A 23,627-nucleotide genomic window follows, 5' to 3' on the forward strand; every position below is an offset into this window, starting at 1 on the left:
TGTGTATGGATCCGTAGCACGCCAAGTAGGACAGATAAAGTGAGGGACAGCAGGCCAATCTGCCACCTTTACTTTGTTAATTAGGGATTAACAAGCTCTCTCTCTCTCACACACACACACACACACACACACACACCCCTTCACATATTGAGTTCTCTTATAGATGCAGGTTTGCCTGATTGTGATAATGAGAACTAATTTATTTCTCAAGACAGAGCAAGGCAGACAATCCAGACAAATGCTTTCACAGTATGCATTTCAAAAACCTTGATTTTGGCAAACTGAAAACACATACACAGTAGAGGCAAAATAATCTATAACATGCAATTATAAATGATAGTGAAACAGGAAAAACTAAAGTACCTCTGTATATTATATAACAGTTTCAAACAGCTATATTCATCTGAAAAATCGATTCCAAGCAAAATGAAATCGAGAGAAGTTGACAAATAACCCTTCTTTAAAGTTTTTGCTTTAACATTTGAATTTACAAGTAATAAAGCCCTTTGCTTTCAGTAACCGTCCTGTAGCTTTAGCGTACAGATATGAGAGCAGTAGCAATCGTCTCACCTAATGTAACTTATCATGACGAAAGAATGTCCATAAATATTGGCATCTATTTAAGAATATTTGGCATTTTGCTTGATAAATGAGTCGAATGATAAAGCAATTATAAAAACTGCAGTGTCGTTTGGACTAATCGCATCAATTACTAGGATTGTTTGAATCAAAGAGAGGTGGCATCTTTGGAATTAAAATGGCTAATGTGAATCTACTGTAGATGTATTACTATTAAATATAAAGCAGGGTGGTAGTGAAGCACGACTTATACAGTGAGTCACTATGCCTAAAAAACAGACGGGTGGTTTTAGATTTCTCTGTTCTATCTTAGCACAGTGCACTTCTGAGGTAGGCTTAAGGAAACGGTTAAGAACCGTAGACGACGGCAGCCCGCCGACGCAGGATCAGTCTGTTTGCCAGCCCCCCCCCCCCATTTATTTCCCCTCTCTCTGAAGTTGCTGTTATGATGTGTATTCATCTCACGCCTTAAGATGTGAGAGCTGGATAACGGTTGCTGTGTGTGTGTGTGTGTGTGTGTGTGTGTGTGTGTGTGTGTGTGTGTGTGTGTGTGTGTGTGTGTGTGTACACACACACACACGTGTGTTTGTGTGTGTAGGTTGGCACATACAGTATGTATCCCGCGGGTGCTTTCATGGCCAAGCAGATGTTCGTGTGTCTTCACTCCTTTTGAGGAGCGCTACCCCCCCCCCCCCCCTCGGTGTGACTTGGAGTTGAGCTAATATTTGTTGTGTTAGAGAGGGAGAACGGAGTGTCAACAGGAGGAAGTCAGGAGCCCAGGGTTAGTTCAGATGACTCTATTTTCCTCCAAACGTATCCCCCTCGTCACCTCCATCCATCTTCTGTCAGGAAGAACGGAGGTGCGCAAACACTACCCTGACACACACACACACTCGCCCTGACTGAACATAGTGCTTTTCAAGCCCTGCTGCACGGACAGTGAGACTTTGACAGGCTTTTAGCAGAGAAACCTCCAGGCTACGGGATTGTCTGCAGCAGTGGGTTATTCCCCCCCTCCCCTCCTCTCTCTGTTACATCCTCTCACACTATTTGCCCACCCCCACTCTTTCCTTTATCTCACACTCTCCTCTTCTTAGTCAATCCTTCTCTGCCATGGATGTTTTGTTCAGTCCTGGTCTGCAGCTCTTCTCCGAGGATACATGTCCAGCAGAGACAGTGCCAGAGGGACAGACAGAGACCCCCCCCCCCCTTCTTATTAGTTCATTAGCAGGCAGACATGCCAGTAACAGCAGCTCTTCTCCCAGCTAATAGAGGGCATACATGGCTAGCAACTAGCTCATTATGGCAGCTCGCCCTCCTTCTTGCTCACTTTCTCTCTCTGTGTCTGTCCCTTTCACTGTCTCTGAGCTTAGTCAGACTATGTAGGATCTGCTTGTTAGGGTGTCAAAATGGCTTTTTCCGTGTGTGTGTGTGTGTGTGTGTGTGTCTGTGTCTGTGTGTGTGTCTGTGTCTGTGTCTGTGTGTAGGTGTGTCTGCAAGTGCCCAGAGTGTGACTGTGCATGGGAGAATTCACTATATATTCACCCTAATTCTAAGTGTAACTAGAATCCACATTTCAAATAAAGTATAGGGGTCAAGCACTCTTTGGTCTCTAGAATATTCTTTCATGATGTTAAATTACCCCATATTTAACTTGCGCTCGAGGTTTAAAAGGTCAATGATGTGTTTGTATTAGCACACCGCACATTCAGAACGAATAAAAACACAAAATAAAAAACGAAAGGAACTGGGTTAAACAACATCTACCATTAATATGGTCAGAATGTCCCATATGATTCAAGGGTTTCTCTGGGAATATATAGTATGGGGGCACTAACGTCACTTCCGACCACTTTTCCGGTGGAAATTATTAGAGCGAAATGAAATCCAATACTTTCTTCATGTCTTAAAGCTGCTGAGTCATATATTGTACCTCAAACAACAAATGAATCCTGAGTTACGGTTTCTTTACTTCCTCTGCAGAAAAAAAGGAGAGTAAAAGAATTCTAATTTCTAATTTAGAAATCTCAGTTTCAGTGTAAGGCTGCTAACTGCCTCTCGTCCACCGGCAGACACACCGGACATCCATCCCCTATTTCTTCGGAGAAAAACGAAGCCGTGTCTGCCGTCTGACACTCTATTTCACACGATTTTCATATTTTTGGAGTAATTATACAGTTTTCGACGAACAGAAATATTGTTTTCTGGCATTGCTTTAACATTTTACATAGAGAATCAGCATTTTGATATGAGGGCGCACACCGACAGTAAGAGAGCACAGCGCCCCTGTTACCCGGTTTAGAAACAACCCTGTGGGTATTAGAACCATGAGTCTGAATGATCCGCAAAGCGAAGGGAAAGGTATCACATTGCCAAATCTTCTTATATGTCATTGGTGCAAATTTCTGCGTAAATATGGCTCTTGAAATATGGTGATTAACTGAGATGGCCAGCACAGCGCTTTGACAGATTGAATTGCTTTGTGGCAAGCGCTCAGGCAGCGGCCTCATTCAAATGAATGCGCTTTGTTTTCACATAGAAAGCTTAAGTGTGAAATATGAACATTGCCTCAGAAGCCTGGCACACGGTGTGAGTTAACCTGGAGAAGATGTTCAGATTACAGTGTGTGGTCCCATTGAGAATGTGTGCCTTTGTGTGTGTTTGATGCACAGTTAGTCAGGTCTGCTCCCAGGCCTCCTCCCTCTCAACGATGCTCTGTTTTTTCAGAACCCACTGCGAGGTGTGCAGCTTGAGCTCGAAAAATGACACTTGTTAAAGCAAGAGTAGTGGAAAGTTACGCCTCATTTATTAAGAGATACTGAGAGAGTCTTTGAGGCGTGAAATTCCCAGCAGACGCTCTTCATTTTTTTTACCGGTTGTCATAGTGAAATATTAGTCAACCTCTTTTACTCTGGAGTGTGTTATTTTAGATGATTTAACATGGAGGCAACTAACGGGATTATTATTGAGTTCTGTGTGCTTGTTTCACTAATACAGTTTAGTTATACAAGAGATGTTTCCAAAATAAGAGTGCATAATGTGATTATAACATATAACGGAATACATCCCTCACCAATGTCATACAGCAATAGGTAACTTTACTATCCTTCAGAAAGCTTTGTTAATGTTTGTTAATCCCTGCTGCTATAAAAAACTGTTTATGGTTCAATATTAAGTTGCTGCAGATATTAAGTTCTATTTTCTCTGGCTCACAAAACTTAAATATGACATTAGACGGACAACGAAGGGAGAAAAATACCTTTTTGGTGTTTCTTAAAGAGGGAAGAGTCAAAAGATTGTGGTTGTAGAATTGATGAGATTCTCATTCAACATTCAGAGGGAAAAAAAAGATGAGTTGTTGGATTAAAAATGACCAACTGGATCAATCTTACAAGCGTACTGCCCTGAATGGAGAACCGCAGGATCTGTCCAGATAATTGCTCCTTAGACTCAATCGGCCATGCAAACTCTGGACTTCTGCGAGGCTGCCTCTGTCAGCTGACTGGTTCCCGGCGGCCGCTCTGCTTTATTTGTTGCTGGACTGATGTCTGGTTCAGCTCAGACTCTGCGATATGGGCCTAAGGCAGAGACTACCTGTAAATGCCAATGTATTGATAAGGAGAGGAAGTTTATCGGAGCTGCTGTGTGTACAGACAAACCTGTGTAAGTGGAAGAAAAAAGACAACTTTATCAAGTTTACACAACTCTTTGCTAGATTTCTCTTTGTGGCAAGTTAAGTCAGTAAAGTTTATCGAGGTCAAACAGACCATTTGCTCCTCTCAGATATGGACTGATTTGGTGTTTGCAGTTGAACCTCTCTAATCCAAACTCTTTGTTCGAAGTGTTGAAACGTGAAGATTGCAGTGAGTCCGTGTACTTGCAAGTCTAAAATAAACAGCCTGTGGACACTGGTGTGCCTCGGTGCTAATCTGAAAGTAGCATGACTTCTGGTTTGATAAGTCCTCATTTTAATGGTTAAAACATTGTGGGGAATTTGCACATTTCCGTTGCAGTGAGTTATAGGTTAGATACATTGTTCATCTCCTTAGTACAAGTAGCCGGTTAGCTTAGCTTAGCTTAGCTTAGCTTAGCATTAAGACTGAACACGTTTGGAAACAGATAGCATGGCTCATTTTGTTAACTTTTGGACACATGATTCATTGTTACATCAACAAAATAATCACTAGATCAATCGATAATGAGATAAATAATAATTTGAACATCTTATATTTTATCTTAAGGGATTCCTGGCTATAGAACAAAAAAGGTTTGGCTTCCTGATTTTGCGTATCCTCATTTATTCATTTAATCTATGTTAAATTGGCCAGAGGGGAGTTGAAGCTTCATAGTGAATCCTTAGCTCGTTAAGCATTTCCTCACACGTTTCCATGCATATGTGTGTGTGTGTGTGTGTGTGTGTGTGTGTGCGCGCAGTGTCCTGTTACATGCTCAATTGCTCCCTCTAATGTATGCATAATCAATGAATCAGTGAATGCTTGCATACATTTGTAAAACATATCCACTCATGCATGCGTGTGTGTGGCCTCTATCTCATTAGTGTCCTTTGTCAGCAGCTGATCTGTGGCCTGCCTTCTTTCGGGCCATTGTGCCTCGTATCGCCAATGCATAAAGACCTGTGGACCGGTGAATTGGTTTGCAATGATAGAAAGGGGGGCAGGGGAGTGTGTGTGTGTGTGTGGGGGGGGGGGGGTTGTGTTTGGAGCAGAAGAAGGCAGCAGAGGTTAAGATAAAGTTGCTTTGAACAAATTCTCCCTTTGATCAGGGGGGTTCAGCGGTGAAAGGCCTTTCTTCCAGAAGTCAGAGGCAGTTGGGAGAGCAGAGCTGGAGATGCGTATTGTTCTGTTTCATCTCGCCTCTGTCTTCCCTTTTTTTTTTTTGCTCTTTCACTCTGTTGTTAGCTGTGTGTTCTCCCTGCCTCTTTGTAATGGAGAGTGCAAGGCCTCTCTTTCATTACTCCAGACAAACACACATATGCATAGACAATGACTTAAAAGAATGACTGAACACACTCACATCAGAATACAAAGCAAATGTGATTTACATTTCAGAAATGCGGCAGAGACGTAAACCAGGGAGGCCTTTTCTCAGTTTTTGATTTTATTGCTAACATTATTTAACAGGAAGCTTGCCTGCAAACGTAATTGATTTATTTAGTCATGTATAAAAGTATTAGTATTGAGAGTATTAGCTGCTCTATACAAATGGATTTGATTTTAATTTGGATATTTTTGAGACAACACGCTTTTAAGAAGAATCTATAGGCTATTGAAAAGTGTGATGGATTTTATTTTGTTAGTATATATTTTATGGTTAGCCTTACCTTCTTTTTTCCATACCAAACAAGAATTCCCAAACCATAATGTTTCTTAACTCTCCAGTTTACTTGGCTTTCTCACAGGATGCGTATTTCTTGTCCTTAACAACAAAAAAAACCTCTTATTTCCTGTCAAGCCAAGTGATTACTTTCTCCAATCTACCCTCATTCAGCCTGGGGTTTATCTGCAAAACAGAGCTGGAACACACACACACACACACACACACACACACTCACACCACACACACACACACACACACACACACACACACACGGATGACATATTGTGTGTGCGGGGGGGGGGGGGGGGGGGGGGTCTCTCTTTATGCTCTTTTTTTTCTAAAGCAGGACTATCAGTAGAGAAGGGTACAGCTACAGATTGGTGAATAGGAGTTGAATAGATGTTGCCATGGATGCGTTATAGCTATTCCGGTCACACACACTCAGCCTAACTTCACACACACTCAACACAACATATAAATAGTTACATGCTCCACACACACTCAGTAAAACAGCTGCTATGCGTTAGTGTCCAGCATACATCCGGCTCTTATCTTATTTATCGTTAAAGTCTCGACTTACACGCCGTGAGAGGAAGTGTTTTTAAAACAAACAGGCTCTGTTAAAACGGTGGGCTGTTCAGCCAATCACTCCATTGAGCCAGAACACAAACATTCCCACCACTCAGGCTTGTTGTTTGGACAACAGTGATGTGGGAGGAGTTACATGTTGTGATTGGACAGTCACCTGCAGGGTTTTTACTAGAATAATATGAAGGTGCTTACGTCACTTCCGGACAAAATTAAAGCCCCGCCAACTTCCAGACGGAAATAATGCATTATTAGAGCGAAGCGCAAAAAAATATATTTCCTTCGTGTTTTGAAGCTGCTGAGTCATTTATTGCACCTCAAACAACAAATAATCAGTGGCATCATTTGAGCATTATATGGGAAAATCTGCATTTTGGTATGAGGGCCCAAGCCGAAAGTAAGAGGGCACAGCGCCCCCGTTACCCAGCTTAGAGAAAACACTGAGCTGTGCATCACTTAAGTCAGATTAAATGAAACGGTGTGTTTAGCCACGCGCTGTGTGGCTCTGGAATTAATTCTGTTGATCTGATTTGTATTCCCCATATAATGTATTCAACCCCCTTGGGTGTTTCTTCAGCACCAGCAGGTGACATTTACACGTTGAGTCACAACGACATTTCATTTTGCACCAACAGCCTTTTTTCCAGAAGGCTTGTTCTAGTTGAATAAAGGAATCTTAACTACAGTTGTGTTGTACTTTTATCAAGCTTTCAGCAGCAGATATGAACTGCTGTCAATTAGCTGCAGCCTGAACGGACCAGCTGGGAACAACATGCATCAACAGAGCCCCAAAGCCTGTCGAAACTGCTGCACAGAGCACTGATTATGAATACCTGAAAGTGAACTTTGAATCTGCAAGTTCTGGGATTGTCAGCAATTAATCTGCCAAGTGTGAAAAATATTGGAAGAACAGTTCTTGAGATATGCAAAGGACATACCCACACACAGAGTGTTTTTTAAGATAATCATGTAGTGAAGTGTTGCTGAAAGCAAAGATGTTTCAATAAAGGATTTAGTAGCACAAATACAAACTTAACCACTAGACTGTTCATTAATATTCAGACGTTGGAAGTGGAAATAGTCAAGGTCTTCAGTGGATGTGATCAGAATCAAACACTTCACGAGTCCTTCTGTTAACAGACTTATGGATTAACACGCTCTTCCTTGTTATCTTGTGGTTTCGCAGATAGCAGACGCAGCCAAGACTTCCTCTCAGGCTGACGACTTGTACCTTGACGACACAGGCTCAGGAGGTTACTACCCTGAAGACGACGATGACTTTAACTCAGGGTCTGGCTCAGGTAAGATCCATCCCCCGGACACTCGCACATACTCTCAGTCTTGGGTGAAGATACAGACAAATTTGCAAGCTCAGCAGGCAATTACCCAGAAGCGTTATGACATTCATTTTCAAGTCTACTGCAGGTAGCTGTAGCAATTTTCCATCCTTCAGCAGCAGACTGAAGTGTCACTACCCCCCTCCGTCGTCTTTATCTCTCCCCTGTCTCTTATTCTCTTTGTCTATTCTTTCCATCTCCGCCTCTGTCTTTCTCTCACTAGATTTTAATTGAGATTGCCTTGTCACCCAGACTGCCATGGGGAAGTCTGCAAATTTTACATGTCGTTTTTTATTAGCTCCTTTTGCTGTGCCGGCTTCAAGCACCTTAACAACCGTCATTCATTGGTCAGATGTAACTGCTCTCTGAGAGAGTTGTGTAACTATACTGAGAGAAGGTCATGCTAGGTAAAAAGAGGACAATAGCCCTTCCACTACTGTGAATATCCCCCTTGTACTCCACTCTGTATTATGTATGAGTATGAAACTGTAAAAAGAAAATGCATCAAATTTAGATCAAAAGACTCTGAAAGTAGGTTTGGTATTATATTTTGATAGCATGAACGCCAATCTGTACAAATCCACAACATTATCTCTACATTTTGACTGAATTTTTGCATCTATTGAAATTCTCTCCCTACACACACTTTTCCCTTTGCCTTTAAATTAAGAGAAATGTTTTCCCTGTCCCCCTCTTTCTCCCAGGTGGAGGTGAAGAAGTGGTGAGAGAGGAGGAAACAGTGACTGTCAGTATGGTTTATATCGAGCCCAATGCAGCAGAACCCACCCAGGACTCCACCAAAGATTTCACCCCCAGGGTGGAGATAGCCACGGTCAGGGAAAGAGACTTCACACCCAGGAAACCGTTCAGAACAGAGGTAAGGAGAACAGCCCAACTGATACTGGAGTTTTGAGTCTGATCCAGCAAAAACAAATGGGACCACAGTTTAAAAATGTACTTGTTTCCAAACGTGTAGTCAGCATTTATTTCTGTAGCCTGATAATGATTTACAGACCACTTCAGCATTCTCAGTTTCACTTGTTTTATTATTTATAGATATGTCTTTGAGTTAAATGAGTTGTTTATTTTTTATTGTATTCTATAAACTACTGAAAATGTTTCTCTGTTGGAATTCAACAGACACTGGAATGGCTGCCATACATGTAGAGATATAGATGTTTTTTTTAAATGGTCTATTCATCTTTTCCCAATTTTCACTCTTTAGGATAAGCTAAGCTAATTGGTGGCAAGTCCTTATTAAATGGGGACCCTAACTACTTGTCTAACTCTAAAAACTAAAAAGCAAAAAATAATATTTCAAAACATATCAAGTTATTTCTCAAATATTTACAGTTGTAATAGTACCAGGAAGGAATTCAAAGACTATAGACATGTAGAGATAAGATTTAAGAACAATTTGGTCTCTTGATTTTTTCCGGAGCTGTATATGTTATGAGCTGATATGAGGCTGACTGAAGTTTTTTGCAGGGCTCATGTTAAAAATACGTTTTAAAAACTACAATGATGAAGATATGATGTCAATGAAAAGATTGTTTGTTGTTTTATCTGCTTGGTCGATCAGATGGCTGAGGATTTTGGTTAAAGCTAGTTTGAAATCAATTGATAACATTAAATTATTTAAAATAACCCTAACCCTTATATATGAAGCTGAAACTAGGGGAAAGTTAGCTTAGCATAAGTCTTTATGTCGAGTTTGGATAACCATCTCCTGGCTTTAGTTTCGTTTTTAGCATCAACGTATGAGGGTTGTATTGATTATCAAAGCAAAGGAGCAACGTTTTCAAATTATATGAAACATTACATGAATCAAGGAACATGTTTACCTCTGGCCATATGCTTTAGGTATTAAGACACAATGCAGAGAGCGACTCAGTGTGTCTTCAGCTGACCCAGTATGTCATTAGATCCCCAGTGATGACAGAGCCATGAGGTCGCTTTCAGAATAAAGATCAAGTGGTCACGTCAATTCTCAATGTTTTCGCTCCATTGCAAATCGTGGAGGATTACATCCCTTTCCGACATAATCACATATTTTGGAAGCATCCTAGATCTCACTTCTGTGGGATGCACTCTTACTGCACTGTACGGGATAGTACATCTGTTCGGGATTAGTCGTCATGGTCTCTAACCCAAAGCCAAGCCTTACTGGCCCAGTTCCATTTTCCCCGTCTTGCCTCTGTCACCACTACCTCCTTAGCCAAATACACTGGCCCAGTTCCATTTGGGACTTTTGCACCCTGCCCACAGGACACAAGGGGCCCAGATACTTTGCTCCTTTTCCTTGACCCCAAGAAAAACTCAGGTGTTGAACTGATATTTTTGTCAATCTGGATTTTTTTCATTTTTTCTCCCTTACCAGACGCTATAGGATTTACTGGCCGGGTTCTGTTAGCTTAGCTTAGCATAAAAACTGAAAAGTGAATGCTTTTTTCTCCTAAAATGTCTCTTAACCTCTAAAGCTTAGTATTGGACACATTATATGTTGTTGTTTATATATTTATTGTTGTGGGAATATTTCTTGGCGGGAAACGTAACTTTCACTGGTTGCTTGTTAAGTTTGCGGTGAAGAAAACAATTACAGAAATGACTGAACCCGGCTAAGAAATAGTCCACAATATAACCTCCTGTAAGATTTGTAGAGATTAAACATGCGGGCCAGATATAACTTACATATCACTACAATATGATGTACATTTCTGAGCTTATTGTAGCATCAACTTACTTTAAAAACTAAAAAGCAAAGAAGAATATTTCAAAACATGTCAAGCTATTTCTAAAATACTTACAGGAATTCAAGGATCATGCCATAACACTTCAGCAAACCTAAGTCCACTTTTTAACACAGAACATAAGCGTCAGCTGCCAGTGAAGACTAAACCATGTGTTCTCATTCAGGCACCAGTGCCAGTTACAGAGGACGTGCAGAGGAACCAGATGACTAGTACAACTAGCGCCCCCGGCTCACCCAAGGAGCCCGTCGAGGTCCGCACTGAAAACCTTTTCCAGAGGACAGAGGTGTTGGCAGGTATGTGTCAAAATGAAGCGCAAAAAGTACCTTAGTAGGTAGGGAATTTCCTACTATTTGCTTGCCTCTGGTTTGTGTTCTAAATAAAGGCATTTCTTTAAACATTTGGACAATAGATTGTATATCAGGTTTACATCAGAGACGATGCCCAGGTCAGATTTATGTGGAGCTGAGCACAGATTTGATGACTTTGATTGGATGATTGATAGCACCAGGGAGGAGGGAATAGCTAAGTTATAACAGACAAAATGATTGTGGTCAGAGCCAGGTTTCTCCTGTTTCCAGCCTTAAGGCTAAGCTACATTAGTCTTGGCTTTATATTTATTGCATAGCAGGGTGTAATTAACTCAACAAGAAAGCCTATTACCAAAATGTCAAACTATTTCTTAATATTTTATCCCATAATTAAGGTGTTTTTCTGTTCCAGCAATTCATTATTTGATGCATTTTGGGGGCGTTTATTGAACTTGCTATGTTATCGTTCTCAAATTCTTATTCGTAACAAAATGTCAGCATATTTAGAGTGAATGGCAAACACAATAAATCCCCTTAGGTTTACCACCTTATACACTTCTCAAAATAATCATCTGTAATAAACTCCATCTGCGTCCCTCTGCGGGACCTGGCAGAGTTCACAGTGTTGTGGGCAATTAAAGTGTGCGTCGCTTTGAATAAATAAAAGAGGGAGGAAGGGAAATTATCCGAGTGAAAATCACACTCCTCTCTGATGACTCTGTAGTGCCGCCTCTCTTCCCCGACGTGTCTGAGGAGAACATTGATTGGCACCTCACTTTCACTGTTGTGATATCCATCTGGTGCTGGCAACGTGCAGGAACAACATCAGCGAGGACAAACCAGGACAGCATCAGTTAGACAACATCTCTCCTATTGACAGTCTCATTTGTTTTAGTGCACATTGTTCCAGGATAGTGAGCATTGCCAGTGAAATAATGGCCTGTAAATACGTATAATAATTAAACTCCATTATCTCTCCTCTGCTCTCTTTGCCCTTCTTACTATATAACCATTACTCTTCCTCTCCTGTATGACTTCCATGAAAAGAATTGCCGTTGATCTAATTTTCATTTATTTGCTCGGCATTGCATTACTGCTTCTTGTAGCTCAGCAGCTGGTTGTTTGCCAGGATGTTTACCCATGAGGCCATGGGGCCGGTCAACATGTGTGTGGAAACGTAAAGTGGAGCAGAGGGCGGATTGTAGCACCGGGAGAGACCCTAAACAGATTAGAAAGCGACGAGGATCTGGGCATAATTGGAAACGGAGAGTGAAATAAGCCCATGTGGCGTATTAGGAGCATTAGTGGGGGTCGAAACTGGAGCAGGGGGGCACATTTTATTCAAATTACACCTCATGTTAAACCACTGTTGGCCTATTGGTTAAAAAATGTGTTCTTAACAGGAGGTTTGGATACAAAGTGTAGGGTACAACAATATTTCAATCTCACATAAATCTCAAATAACCATCACAATTGTTAGAAGAGTCCAAAACAGCAAATATCTCACACTTGCTCCTCTGGTGTGGCATCATTAACTAATAGCAAGTCCCACCTGTCCCACATTCCTGTGACAATCTGCTTCAATCTCTTCCAATACAAGAGAATTATCCAAACTAGAAGGCTTATCGTGCTATAACACTGTAAAATCACTATAACAGGTCATTTCATGAAAAATGTTGAAAGTAAATTTGCCAACAGATCATGCAAATAATGTCACATGTCAAATATTCACTTAGAAAATTACAAATCAGATAAGGTAAATTAGTGCAACGTCTTCTTATGGTTGGATCCTTGGCAATATTTAGGTTTTGAGATGAATTATCAGCCATTTGATGAGCAACTTTAGGATGTAGTTAATGACATGGTGGACTGATTGCTGTGTGTTTGTCCCCATTGGTTTTATTTGCCCGACTATGTAGCAAATGAACCAAGCCTTTAGCTTCTTTCTCTTGAGACCCAATCCCTTATTGTAATACAGCTTGAGTTGAATCATCCACCATTGGGAAAACCTGGCTCTGTGAACCAATCAAGAATTGGAGTCTTAATACCCTCGCACACTGGAAGAAGTGAAATGAACCTTTGCAAGATGAAGGAAAGGGTTTTCCCACTGACATGAAGTAACAGCACTAATGTCAACACTCAGCTCAGACAATTGCCTCTTGGTTTCACAACATTTAACCCGTCGATTTTGATAATTGGCCGGGGAATTGCGTTAGTATTGAGACGGTTGCTAAAATGAACTGTGTGGTAATCGATTGCACAACACAGAGTTTATTTTAGACTATCAGGAGATGGCTGGGTTTATTCACAGTCTCATCCTTAGTATGCATTGATCTTGACTTTCTGATCATTGAGAGTTCCCTTACCTTTCTGTCTGTTCCTCTCTCAGCTGTTATTGCCGGCGGCGTGATCGGCTTCCTGTTCGCCATCTTCCTCATCCTCCTCCTGGTCTACCGCATGAGGAAGAAGGACGAGGGCAGCTACGATCTGGGGGAGAGGAAACCCTCCGGCGCCGCCTACCAGAAGGCCCCAACCAAGGAGTTTTACGCATAAAACCAACCAACAGTCCTCAGCAAACCTGTTCACACAAAAACAAGAAAATCAAGGAAAGATAGCATAAAGGAAAGCTTTGGCATAGAGTATTGTAATTAAGACCTTTTCTTTGTTCTTAAAAAAAAAATGAAAACCAAGCATTTCTCATTTTATGGCAAATCTCAAGTGTATTTAAACATTTTGTGTATTATTTGAAAAGGCTGAAAAACAACAAAAAAATCAGGATCTGTAAAGGCGAGGAAACGTATCGCATCTGTCTCCTGTCAAAGGAGCGGTTTCCGGTCGCTGACTACTTTAACTGTAGCAGTGTGTTATTTGTAAGGAGAAAATGTAAACGTGGACATAATAGAATTGAATTATTCTGTCAATCCAACTTTCTTTTTTTCTTTTTCTTTTGTCCTAGCATGTCTGTTGTTGATCTCTAAAGGTGTATTACATTAATTTATCTTTTCTCTGATGTTAAAAAAATGCCTTTGTAGTTTTGATGAAGCTCTTTGGTCTTCATATTAACGCCGTTAACGGTCAATGTAAATGTCCTCCCTTCACGTTACAATGTTTATTATTTGCTCTCACATCAGTTTTTAGTCAAACCGTGACCGTTTCATTTTGTCTTGTTTTTTTTGTTTGTTCTCTTCTCAGTGTAGCCTTTTATTTCTCTTCTTTTTTTCAACAGCGTTTTATTTACAAACCAGGAACAGGTCTTTAAAAGATAAAAATAAGCGTGTCAAGGCTCGAGAAAAATCACAACTCTCGCTTCTGTTTCATGTCTCGCTGAAATTCTTTTCTATTTAAATGCATTCTCTCCCAGATCGCACATTCACTGCTTTCTGCTTCCCACTGCTATCGTGCAGCTTGGAGTGTATGTGGAGTGTTTTGGGGTGACGTTTTCTCTCTGTGGCTTGTGGTGTTTTTGGCCCATAGCCACCTCCCTCCCCAATCTGTCGCTTGAGTTTAGTCCCTGCACCCAAACCATGCTAGCACCCTAACATCTCCCCCTGCTTCTCTGTTTACCCTCGCCTCCTTCACCACCACCTTCTTTTTAATCAGATTGGAGCACGGCCAGTTGATTCCCCCCACTCTCCCCCCATTCTCCTTTAGCCACCCGTGTAGCCTGGTTTTTTTGTCCCTGTCCCAGTGTTGATGCTGTAGGCCCAAAGATCTGCTCACTGTAGGCCTGCTCCTGCTTGGACACAAACACACACGGCCAGGGCCCAATCCCCACATGCAGAGCACATACCTCTGCAGCAAACAACACCCCCCCCCCCACCCCCAGTGCAAGAAACCTAGTTTCTCTCACAGGGATTGATAAATAAGGCTACACAGACTCCAGTGTTACATCTGAATAGTCTTTGAAAAGACACTCACATTGAAGGCTGTGTTTTTATTTAGTGGTCAGTGCAGCATTTCAAAAGAGCTTCTGTTTAGAGTTTGTTTACCAGGTTTAAAACCTGAGGTTGAACGCATATAAGGCTACTTGCAAAATAGCCACGTAGCTACACCACATGGGTTAAGGTCACTTGAAAACAAGTTACTGTCGTTTTTTTTATGTTACGTCTACTTGAACTTGCTCTTAGGAGACGCACGTGCGTTGTCCGGCAGGTTTGTGAAGTTGCCTTTTTCAGCTGTACAGTTTTGTGAAGTAGATGTGTCACATAAACGTCTAAACTCTTAACATCTCCCACACGAAGCTCTTCATCTCATCTCTTCTTCTCTTCTTTAAATCTGTCTGTGATCCTCTTGTCATCCACTATCCCTTCTCCTGTTCTGTTTCCAGCTCTTCTCCTAGCACCTATGGTACTGAACTATACTGAAAAACCCAAAGACTCACAGTATTTCTACTCCCACCATCCCCTCAGACCCAGCCCCTCCACCATGGCCACATCATGTTGTTTCCTCTTCCTCTTTTTCTCTTCACTCTTTTAGTTGTTTTTCTCTCTAGTAGGAGACCTGACCTTTGAGTCCAATTGCTTATTAGTATATGAAAAGATATATAAATATATATAAATGTATATTCACAAATGTTTTAAACCTTCAAAGTGCCTACCATTTGGAAATGTACTTGCTCAAGGTGAGCATGAGGCGGGTGTGTGAACACACAGGAGGGGTGTAAACGACTTGACTGGCATTCTGTGAGCATGGATGACTGTAATGGTAACTTTTTTTTAGTCTTACAAAAGCTGACAGTATTGTACCTATAAGTTGAAACAACACTACTGAATAAACATTGTGGCCTAATATCCAGCCGCCTGTGTCATGTTTTTATCAACACGCCTGGTTTCCCTATCTCTGTCGATCTTTGAAATCAATGAAGTATCGTGGTGAATCGGCACTGATGCAGAAAGCTTGAACCTTTTGCAACCTCTGCTGTGATTTCACCTCTCATTGGTGGTTTATTGTTTCCAGCCAGTAAAAAACTGCTACTATATGGGACCAGATCAATGTAATAAATCAATAGTTTTTACAATGGATTAGAAATATCTATTCCTTTGTAGCAGCTGAGAGGGATCGCTGTATGTTTCTCTCTTACTGTAAATACGCTTACAAAATGTTCATCTGTCAGTCAAACAAAACATGCAATTTTAAGGTGTTGCAATAGGCTTTAGGGAATTATAAGTTAGTATGTTCGGAAATACTATAACTGCTAAATTCAACATTTTGATCTGAATTGAATACAATATATAGAAGCAGCTCTAGCATCACTTAAATCACTGGTTTTGCACAAATGAGATCAAACTTTATTCAGCCTCCAAGCCTTATTTGACTGGTTAAGTAGCTTGGACATTCTTATTTGCTTTCATGCTGAGAAATGAGATGATTGATTTTACCCTTACGTGTGTGCATAAGGTATAGCTGAAGCTTTGGCATACAGACTAAAAACAAAGTCTAAAAAAATGTAGATTATGAGATTTACAGTTGCTGGAAGGCAGTTGCAGTATTAATGCTATAGGCTGAGGCTAAGCTACACTCAACTCTCATCTCCTGCTATGGGTTGCCCGCTCAGAAATGAGAGTGATAGCATTCTTCACATCTTTGTTAGTTCCAAGCAAGAAAGCATATCCATTTTTTTCCCGACATGTCTTAAACATATAAATATGACTCTCAAAACTGTATCAGTCATGCTGTTCTGCTCTTAGTTTATTTAAGGTCCAGGGACCTCTTGCTCCGTGTCTCATGAATAACTTCACTCTTACTGTTCTGTTTTGAAAAAACGAGGTTAATTAAACTTTAGAGATGCTGGTAAGCAGGTTTGGCTTTGGGCAGCTGGCTTCTGTAGCTTCCAGTCTGAATGCTAAACTAAGCTAATCTCTTCCTGGCCCCAGCTCTACACTCCACCAACAGACATGAGAGTGGTATCAATCTTTTCATCGTGATCTCTACCAGAAAGTGAATGAGCATTTCAGGAAATTTGAACTTGAAAAAACCTAGGGAATGTGTGGCTTTCGTACATGATTTTCTATTCAATTAAGACGCATTCAAACATTGATCTCCCCTGGGATTTAATGCAATACTAAGTGCTTTTGTCTAAAACGTTGAAAGCAGGGAGCCTTGCATTACGGCTCATTAACTGCTGTAAAGAAGTGGTCTCCAACAAAGTGCTTATTCTGTAAATTATTTTAAGGTAAGCCTTTCTTGGTTACCCTAAAGCCAAAACACCCTGCAGCAACACTGCATTCAAAAGGGTATCTATATCTAAAAATAGAAGATACAACATGTAAAGTGTAGGGCTGCCATTAATACTCTGCAGCATTTTACGCTCTCTTGATATTACTTTGAGTCTAAGGGGATTATCAATGTGCAGATGAGTAATCTTTATGTGGTTATGTGCTCCACCATATCATTTTAGTGCCCTAATCTCACTCTGTTACAGAGAGAGATTAAAGTAAGGGTGGGGATTAAACTCACACAGGATTGCACATCTTGAGTGGAATGAGGAATCGGTGAGGCTCATAGACTGTATATATAGATGGACAGAGTGGCTCCATTCAGCTGTGTTCTATAGAATTGAAGCAACCGAGGCGACGCCATCTTTGAAAATTTGGAGCCAGTTCGAAGTACGCTTGCGCAGTAGAATCTGAAGCATGCGCAGTGAAGAGGAGGTCGCGATCAGCCCCGCCCACTCATCGAGTGAAACACGCCCCTTATCGAGTGAAACACGCCCCCTTCTCCGTCCGTTCCCCACCACACACACAGGCCGAGTCCGACTCTCTGGGGCTAAACTGGCTGAAACTATACAACATCGTCTTCAACATACAAATCTATCTGTTTTTCGTTGGTATATGACCATAATCCTTTCAAGGATGTCCGAAAATCTATAGATTACTGTCAAATTAAGTTAACTTTCTAACGTTAGCGGCTAAGCTATCGCTACCGTCATTTTAATGAGTTTGCTAGCTAATATTAAGTTAATATTCACTTACCGAAAAAACTGCACAGAGCTCCCCTGAGATGGCCTGTTAGTACAATCAACAGCACAACACGACATGACTGTCAATATATAAATGTAAAGTAATAACAGCAAATAAAACAAATATGAGTTGCCTGACAAAAGAACACCACTACAGCCGAGCCTACAGCTACTCTGAATGAAATGAAATGTTTAAGGAGGTTGCAAGCGGCTGCACTGTCAATCAAAGTGTAACCACGCCCCTTTTATATTTATTAAAATAACATTAAAGAAAATAATTTCTCGGGAAAAAGAAAAATGGTGTGATGTGAAGCACCTTGAAAGCTATTTTTTCGAATAAAAAGTTGTGGATGCAAAATTTGTTTTAGGTGAGAAAAGTGACATAGAAAGTTGGTTACTTGCCCATTGAAAATACATGGGAATGGGCGGAGCTACGCATTGTACTGCAGCCAGCCACCAGGGGGCTCTGGACTAGCGCTTGCTTCACTTTTAACGGACGAACCTCTGTCCATCAATATATACAGTCTATGGTGAGGCTGCAATGAAGCTCTCACAAAACTCCCAAGAGGCCAAGTGTATTCTCATTAACAGGTTTATTTATTTAGAGTTACCACATTTAACACAGGGCTTGTATCGTAATGCGCTGAGAAAGACAATGTGGTGTTCCCTCTCAGGAGTTTTGGCTCTGCTTGTTAGGAAAAGCTAACATGCATAATATATCTGCACTTTTTTGACACTTGATCCATACTGACTCGTGATTACACAGGCTGCTTCATCACAATGGGGTTATTCATACCAAAAACAAAAGCCCTGAAAGACCTTCATGTGTGCACAAACCACCTTGTGATGTTTTCTTTGAAGATGAGAAAGAAGGAGAGGAACTCAACATGCATGCATCGGTGCATATATCAGAAGTGTGTGTGTGCATGAGTGTGTGTCCATGTGCATCACGTCTTGTATCTAACCTGAGGGGAAGCGGATAATTGGGGACAGGATAAAGCTATCTCTGCTTCCTAATATGTTGTTTTAAGTGAATAGACCTCTTCCCACTCTTTTCTAAGGATCCGGGTCACTATGTTCGAATATCATATGTGATATTTGCCCAGAGGCAGTTTGTACAAGACATCCCACCAGGATAGGACTCATTCAGGGGGCTGGTGCGGCAGAGAACCAATAGGAGAAGCCATTTATATTGAAGCTGATGCAGTAACCACCATTTCCTAATCTGTCTGCTCCGCTCTATGCAGCTATGTTCCATGAGTTAGCCCTTCTGGTCTCCAGTTTGTGTCAAAGTGCAACCAGGAAAGATATGCTGTTTGTGAATTGTTTGGGTTAATATGAGGGGTCAGTATCTTTTTACGCAGGAGAAAGAAATGTAAACCACACTTAGTTAAATATAAAGGTCAGCTTTTAGACTACTATTCTCCTCTTTCACTCTCTTTCTCTCTTTCTCTTTGTCTTTTCCTTTGTAGCAGCAGAGCTAATTCAATAAAGCTGTCAGGCACAACTGCTAGTCAGAGCCAAACCATGCAGAAACGTCAAGGAAATGGCGTCCAAGGTAAACAGGCTGTCAGGCCCCATAAGATCTCCTGGCTGGAGACTAAGCCTGGGTCCGACTAAAGTGGACACGTTGCACCTCACTGACCCAAACACAGAGTACAGCAGCGAAGCTAGCAGACACAACACTGCACCGCACCCCGCCAATGCACAAGCTCAAGCCAGCATGGCAAACATAACTGTGATAATTATAGAAAGATGAAGTTGAAGTCTACAGTCCAAACTCCGACCTCAAGTCTATATTTTTGCCTAGGGTTCATAGTTGTCATGGCCACAAGCCTCAGTCTCAACTCTACCAGCTGCAGCCACTTCTGAACGAGGCAGTACAGCTTCCAACAAAGCAGTAGCACTGCACTTAAAATGTGTAAAGTGGAAGTGGGAGTGGAAGGACGGTATCAGAGCAGAGAGCAGGCTGAGAAGAGCGGTACAAGGTCACATCAAATAGGGTTTCACTTCCTGTATAAGGCACAGTAAGCTATATCCGTCTCAATGTGGTAAGAGGAAATAGCAACATGCTAGTGTATAATACCCAAGAAAAGCTGCTCATTTTCACACATGATTACCAAAATATATTTTCATTTGGATTTTCTTCTCATTCATAAACAAGCTCTGACAGAATAAAAAAAGACTAACTGAACAAAGAAGAAAAATGCTAGCAGCTCTGTGGGGTGGTACTTGCTAAATTCTCAACGCTAATATGCTGATGGTTAGCATTTCTAATGTTTGCCAAGTTCGAGGTCTTAGTTTAGCGGGTTAACATGCTAATATTTGGTGAGTAGCACTAAACACTTACAGATGATGTTGATGGGTAAGCCATACGATTTAGCCTTGCGATCCCTATAGCGTGCTAAATCTAAATACCAGCTGTCGAATCACTTAATATAGATCTGTTCTCACAAAATGGGATGGATCAGTATAGGTTAGGGAAGTGCACTTAGCATATAAACATTTCAAGCTGGCAAATGAATTCATTATAAATGTTTCTGCTTTTAAGACACTTGACTGGTGACAGAGAGCAAAGGAAATAATGGCATGAACAGCATTTCCTGACCTTTCCTGAAAGCAAAGCAGTCTCAGAGCTGATGTAATTCACCTCTGTGAGGGAGATGAGCTCAGCTGAGTACTGCTTAGGACCAGAGGTTTTAGTGCTCCAAGATGATTAGGAGGTAAATCATGTCTAACTGTTGGGAGGAAACTGCTACAATGTGTTGAATTTGTACCAATTTTGTGTGGGCTAAGTCTCCATCTCCACTATTATCATTCCGTAACAGCTTTGAGTCAAGTATAAAAACAAGGTAATTTATGTTTAAAGCTTAATGATGCTTTTTACATCAGGCAAGGAAGCATAAACTAATTATGCAACAATTCCGCTTAGTTTGGATGATCCACTGGGGAATTTGAATAATTTGAATTTCTTGGTTGAAAGTATAAACAGAGCCGGTCCAGGTTAGGAGTGCAATGCCTGGCTGCTTTTGTACTTTCATTTTTTCTAGTTTTTCAAGCCTAAAGCAATTAAGTCATCCCAGCTGCATAAAGAACAACACATTTGGAATGGAAAAAGAGTGTAATGACTACTGCTAACACATTCAGATAATGAGAAAAGAGGTTTACCTGCACTTGGTTCAAGTTAAATAGAAAGCTAACATTATACAGAAATCATTTATAATAATAATACATTTCCCAGTGTGGGATTAATAAAAGTCATTCTTATCTTATCATATCTTAAAAGCCATATAATATCATATGTGAGTCACCTCCATCCGTTTGAAACATAATTGTTAATTTTGTTCATTTAAAAAAAACTGTACGCGCTGAAAACAATCAAGGCTTAGTGTCTGTAAGCCAAATCGTGATTCATAAGAAACCTTTTCAAAGAGCAAAATACATCTTGATTCAGTTTCATTCAATTGTTAGTCCACTTTCATGAAGGTCAGTGTCATTTAACAGGGACGATGAAGGATGCAAGGAACAAAACGGTGCTGTGAGCTCACAAGATTGGCCCTCATGTCCTCTTTTTATATTGTACTTTTGAGCTCATTCTGTCAAATTAAACTAATTTCACCCACGTCACAGCTCGATTAAATTCCATGATAGCACAGATTTATTTGAATAGCCTCGTACTTTGTTGACTCCAAACACTAAATCAGCCTTTTGATAAGGACAAATGAAATGATTAAGATTCATTTATCAAGCTAAACGTTATAGTTTTACATCTTGTGAGCTCACAAAGCCAATTGCGATCATATGATAGTATGTATCAGCCCAAGGGATGACCACTCCCTAGCTAGGACAAAACATGTTCGCTTGGTTAAAAAAACAAAGAAGGAGTATTATTTTCAACAATGTTCATAAAATTGAGAGCCAATAAAATATAAACATTCTGCTCCAAATCCTCCAGCTGCTCCACTTTTTCTCACATGGTTTGGAGTTACTGGCATGAGTCAGAGGTGCAAGTACACAGCCGATGTTGATGAATATGGGAAAACTCACAACAGATATTCGACTCCTGCACCATTTATCATTAATAGCAGAACATTAAATGAAGACACAGCCAATTCAACCTGTAATCATCTTAAATATCAGATTTTGGCACAAACAAGCAGCTCTGTGAGGCTGTATTATGGCTAAGCTTTGCATGCTAACATGCTCTCAATGGCAAAAGTAGCATGTTAAAGGTAGTTATCATAGTTCTGGGTGTTATCATACTAATATTTGCTAATGAGTAGGACTGGGCAAGTTAACGCCTCATTATTGCATTAACGCATGAATTAATTAAAGGTGATAATTATTTTATCGCGTGTTCAACCGTTTCATTTTATTATTAATATTATTTTGAAAGTCCGTTGCTCACTGGCTCTGAATACACATACAGACAAACCATGGGTCACAGGACAGGTGGGAGGTTGATCAATAGTAGCTAAGGATTGGCGTCACGATGCATCTCAGCCAATGAGAGTATTTGGGGCGGGCTAAGACTCTTTCAGCGCTCACAGGAACCGAAACAGAAAAGAACTGGAGGGGACAGAAAAATGGAGAAATGTACCAGAACTCTTACGTGGAATTTTTAAATATCTTCCAGACGGCGGAATTGATAGAATCAGAGTTATCTGTAACCACTGCAAAATTGAATTTTCTTATCACTGGACTCTGAGGGTAACTCGTTTTTCTGTAGCAAACTAGATACAACATTAATGCTGCAAATAGCAGTTACATTGGAATCTTTGCCCAGCACTGCTAATTAGCTTTAAATACAAAGATTGGACAAAGTAAACTCTTGACCTGATGGTGGCCCTAATTGTAAAGGTCAATGGTCACTAAAGGTATTACAGTTGATCCTAATAGGGACTTGTATTTTGGAACCAAATGTTAAGACAATCCACCCACTAATTTAAAGATATTTCTCTCAAAACCACAAACTTCAACTTCATGGCTGCACTAGAAAAAAAACAGGACATCATTAAGTCATCAAGATACAAGGGAACCATGAAGGTCTATACACATTCAGGGCATACATTGGATACTGGAATTGTGGCTGAACTATTCGTAAATGATCAAAAGTTAGGGCATTGTCAGTAGGATTTATTCCCTGTGAACTATAATTCCTGCATCAAATTGTATTCCAAACCATCCAATGGTTAGTGAGAATATTTAATTAAAACCCAAAATAAAAACCTTATGGTGGTGCTAGAGTAAAAGTCAAGGTATCACCAAAACCATTAGGGTTGATTTTTCTGGGCAAATCATAGTTGTTAAGAGATTCCACTTTGGATCAAGTTGTGGATCAATCAATAGACCAGCACTGAAAATGTGCTCTCACAAACTACTAGACACAAAAGGTGATTGCTAAAAGCAACTGTAGAATTGGCTAATATAACCTTCCACACACACACGACAAACTCAATTTAGAGAAACGACAAGCTGCTCACTTTGCCACTTAATCACAGAGTTTCTTGATTAAACGCTGACGGATAATGAATGCCAATGCGCCACCTTGCCTCCCCTCCTCTTGCCTCCTCTTGATAGGATTTGGAAATCAAACTACTCCCTTAGCACCCTCAAACACACACACACACACACACACACACACACACACACACACACACACACACACACACACACACACACACACACACACACACACACACACACACACACACACACACACACACACACAAAAGCTTCTCATCTTTTCCAGCTATAGCCTGCAACA

The 23,627-nt window shown here is 40.7% G+C and overlaps 1 protein-coding gene across 1 annotated transcript in view; it reads left to right on the plus strand.

The window, feature by feature from the left end:
* The window catches only part of sdc2 (syndecan 2), a 42,739-nt gene extending 27,047 nt beyond the window's left edge, over positions 1-15,692 (plus strand). The window contains exons 2-5 of the mRNA XM_063899907.1: positions 7,691-7,805; positions 8,546-8,718; positions 10,758-10,887; positions 13,292-15,692. Coding sequence (XP_063755977.1) covers positions 7,691-7,805; positions 8,546-8,718; positions 10,758-10,887; positions 13,292-13,455 — 582 coding nt within the window. The 3' untranslated portion in view covers positions 13,456-15,692. The remainder of the gene's footprint in view (positions 1-7,690; positions 7,806-8,545; positions 8,719-10,757; positions 10,888-13,291) is intronic.
* Positions 15,693-23,627: the final 7,935 nt, after the last annotated feature.

This window comes from Eleginops maclovinus, chromosome 13, assembly GCF_036324505.1.
Source record: "Eleginops maclovinus isolate JMC-PN-2008 ecotype Puerto Natales chromosome 13, JC_Emac_rtc_rv5, whole genome shotgun sequence".
Lineage (NCBI taxonomy): Eukaryota > Metazoa > Chordata > Actinopteri > Perciformes > Eleginopidae > Eleginops > Eleginops maclovinus.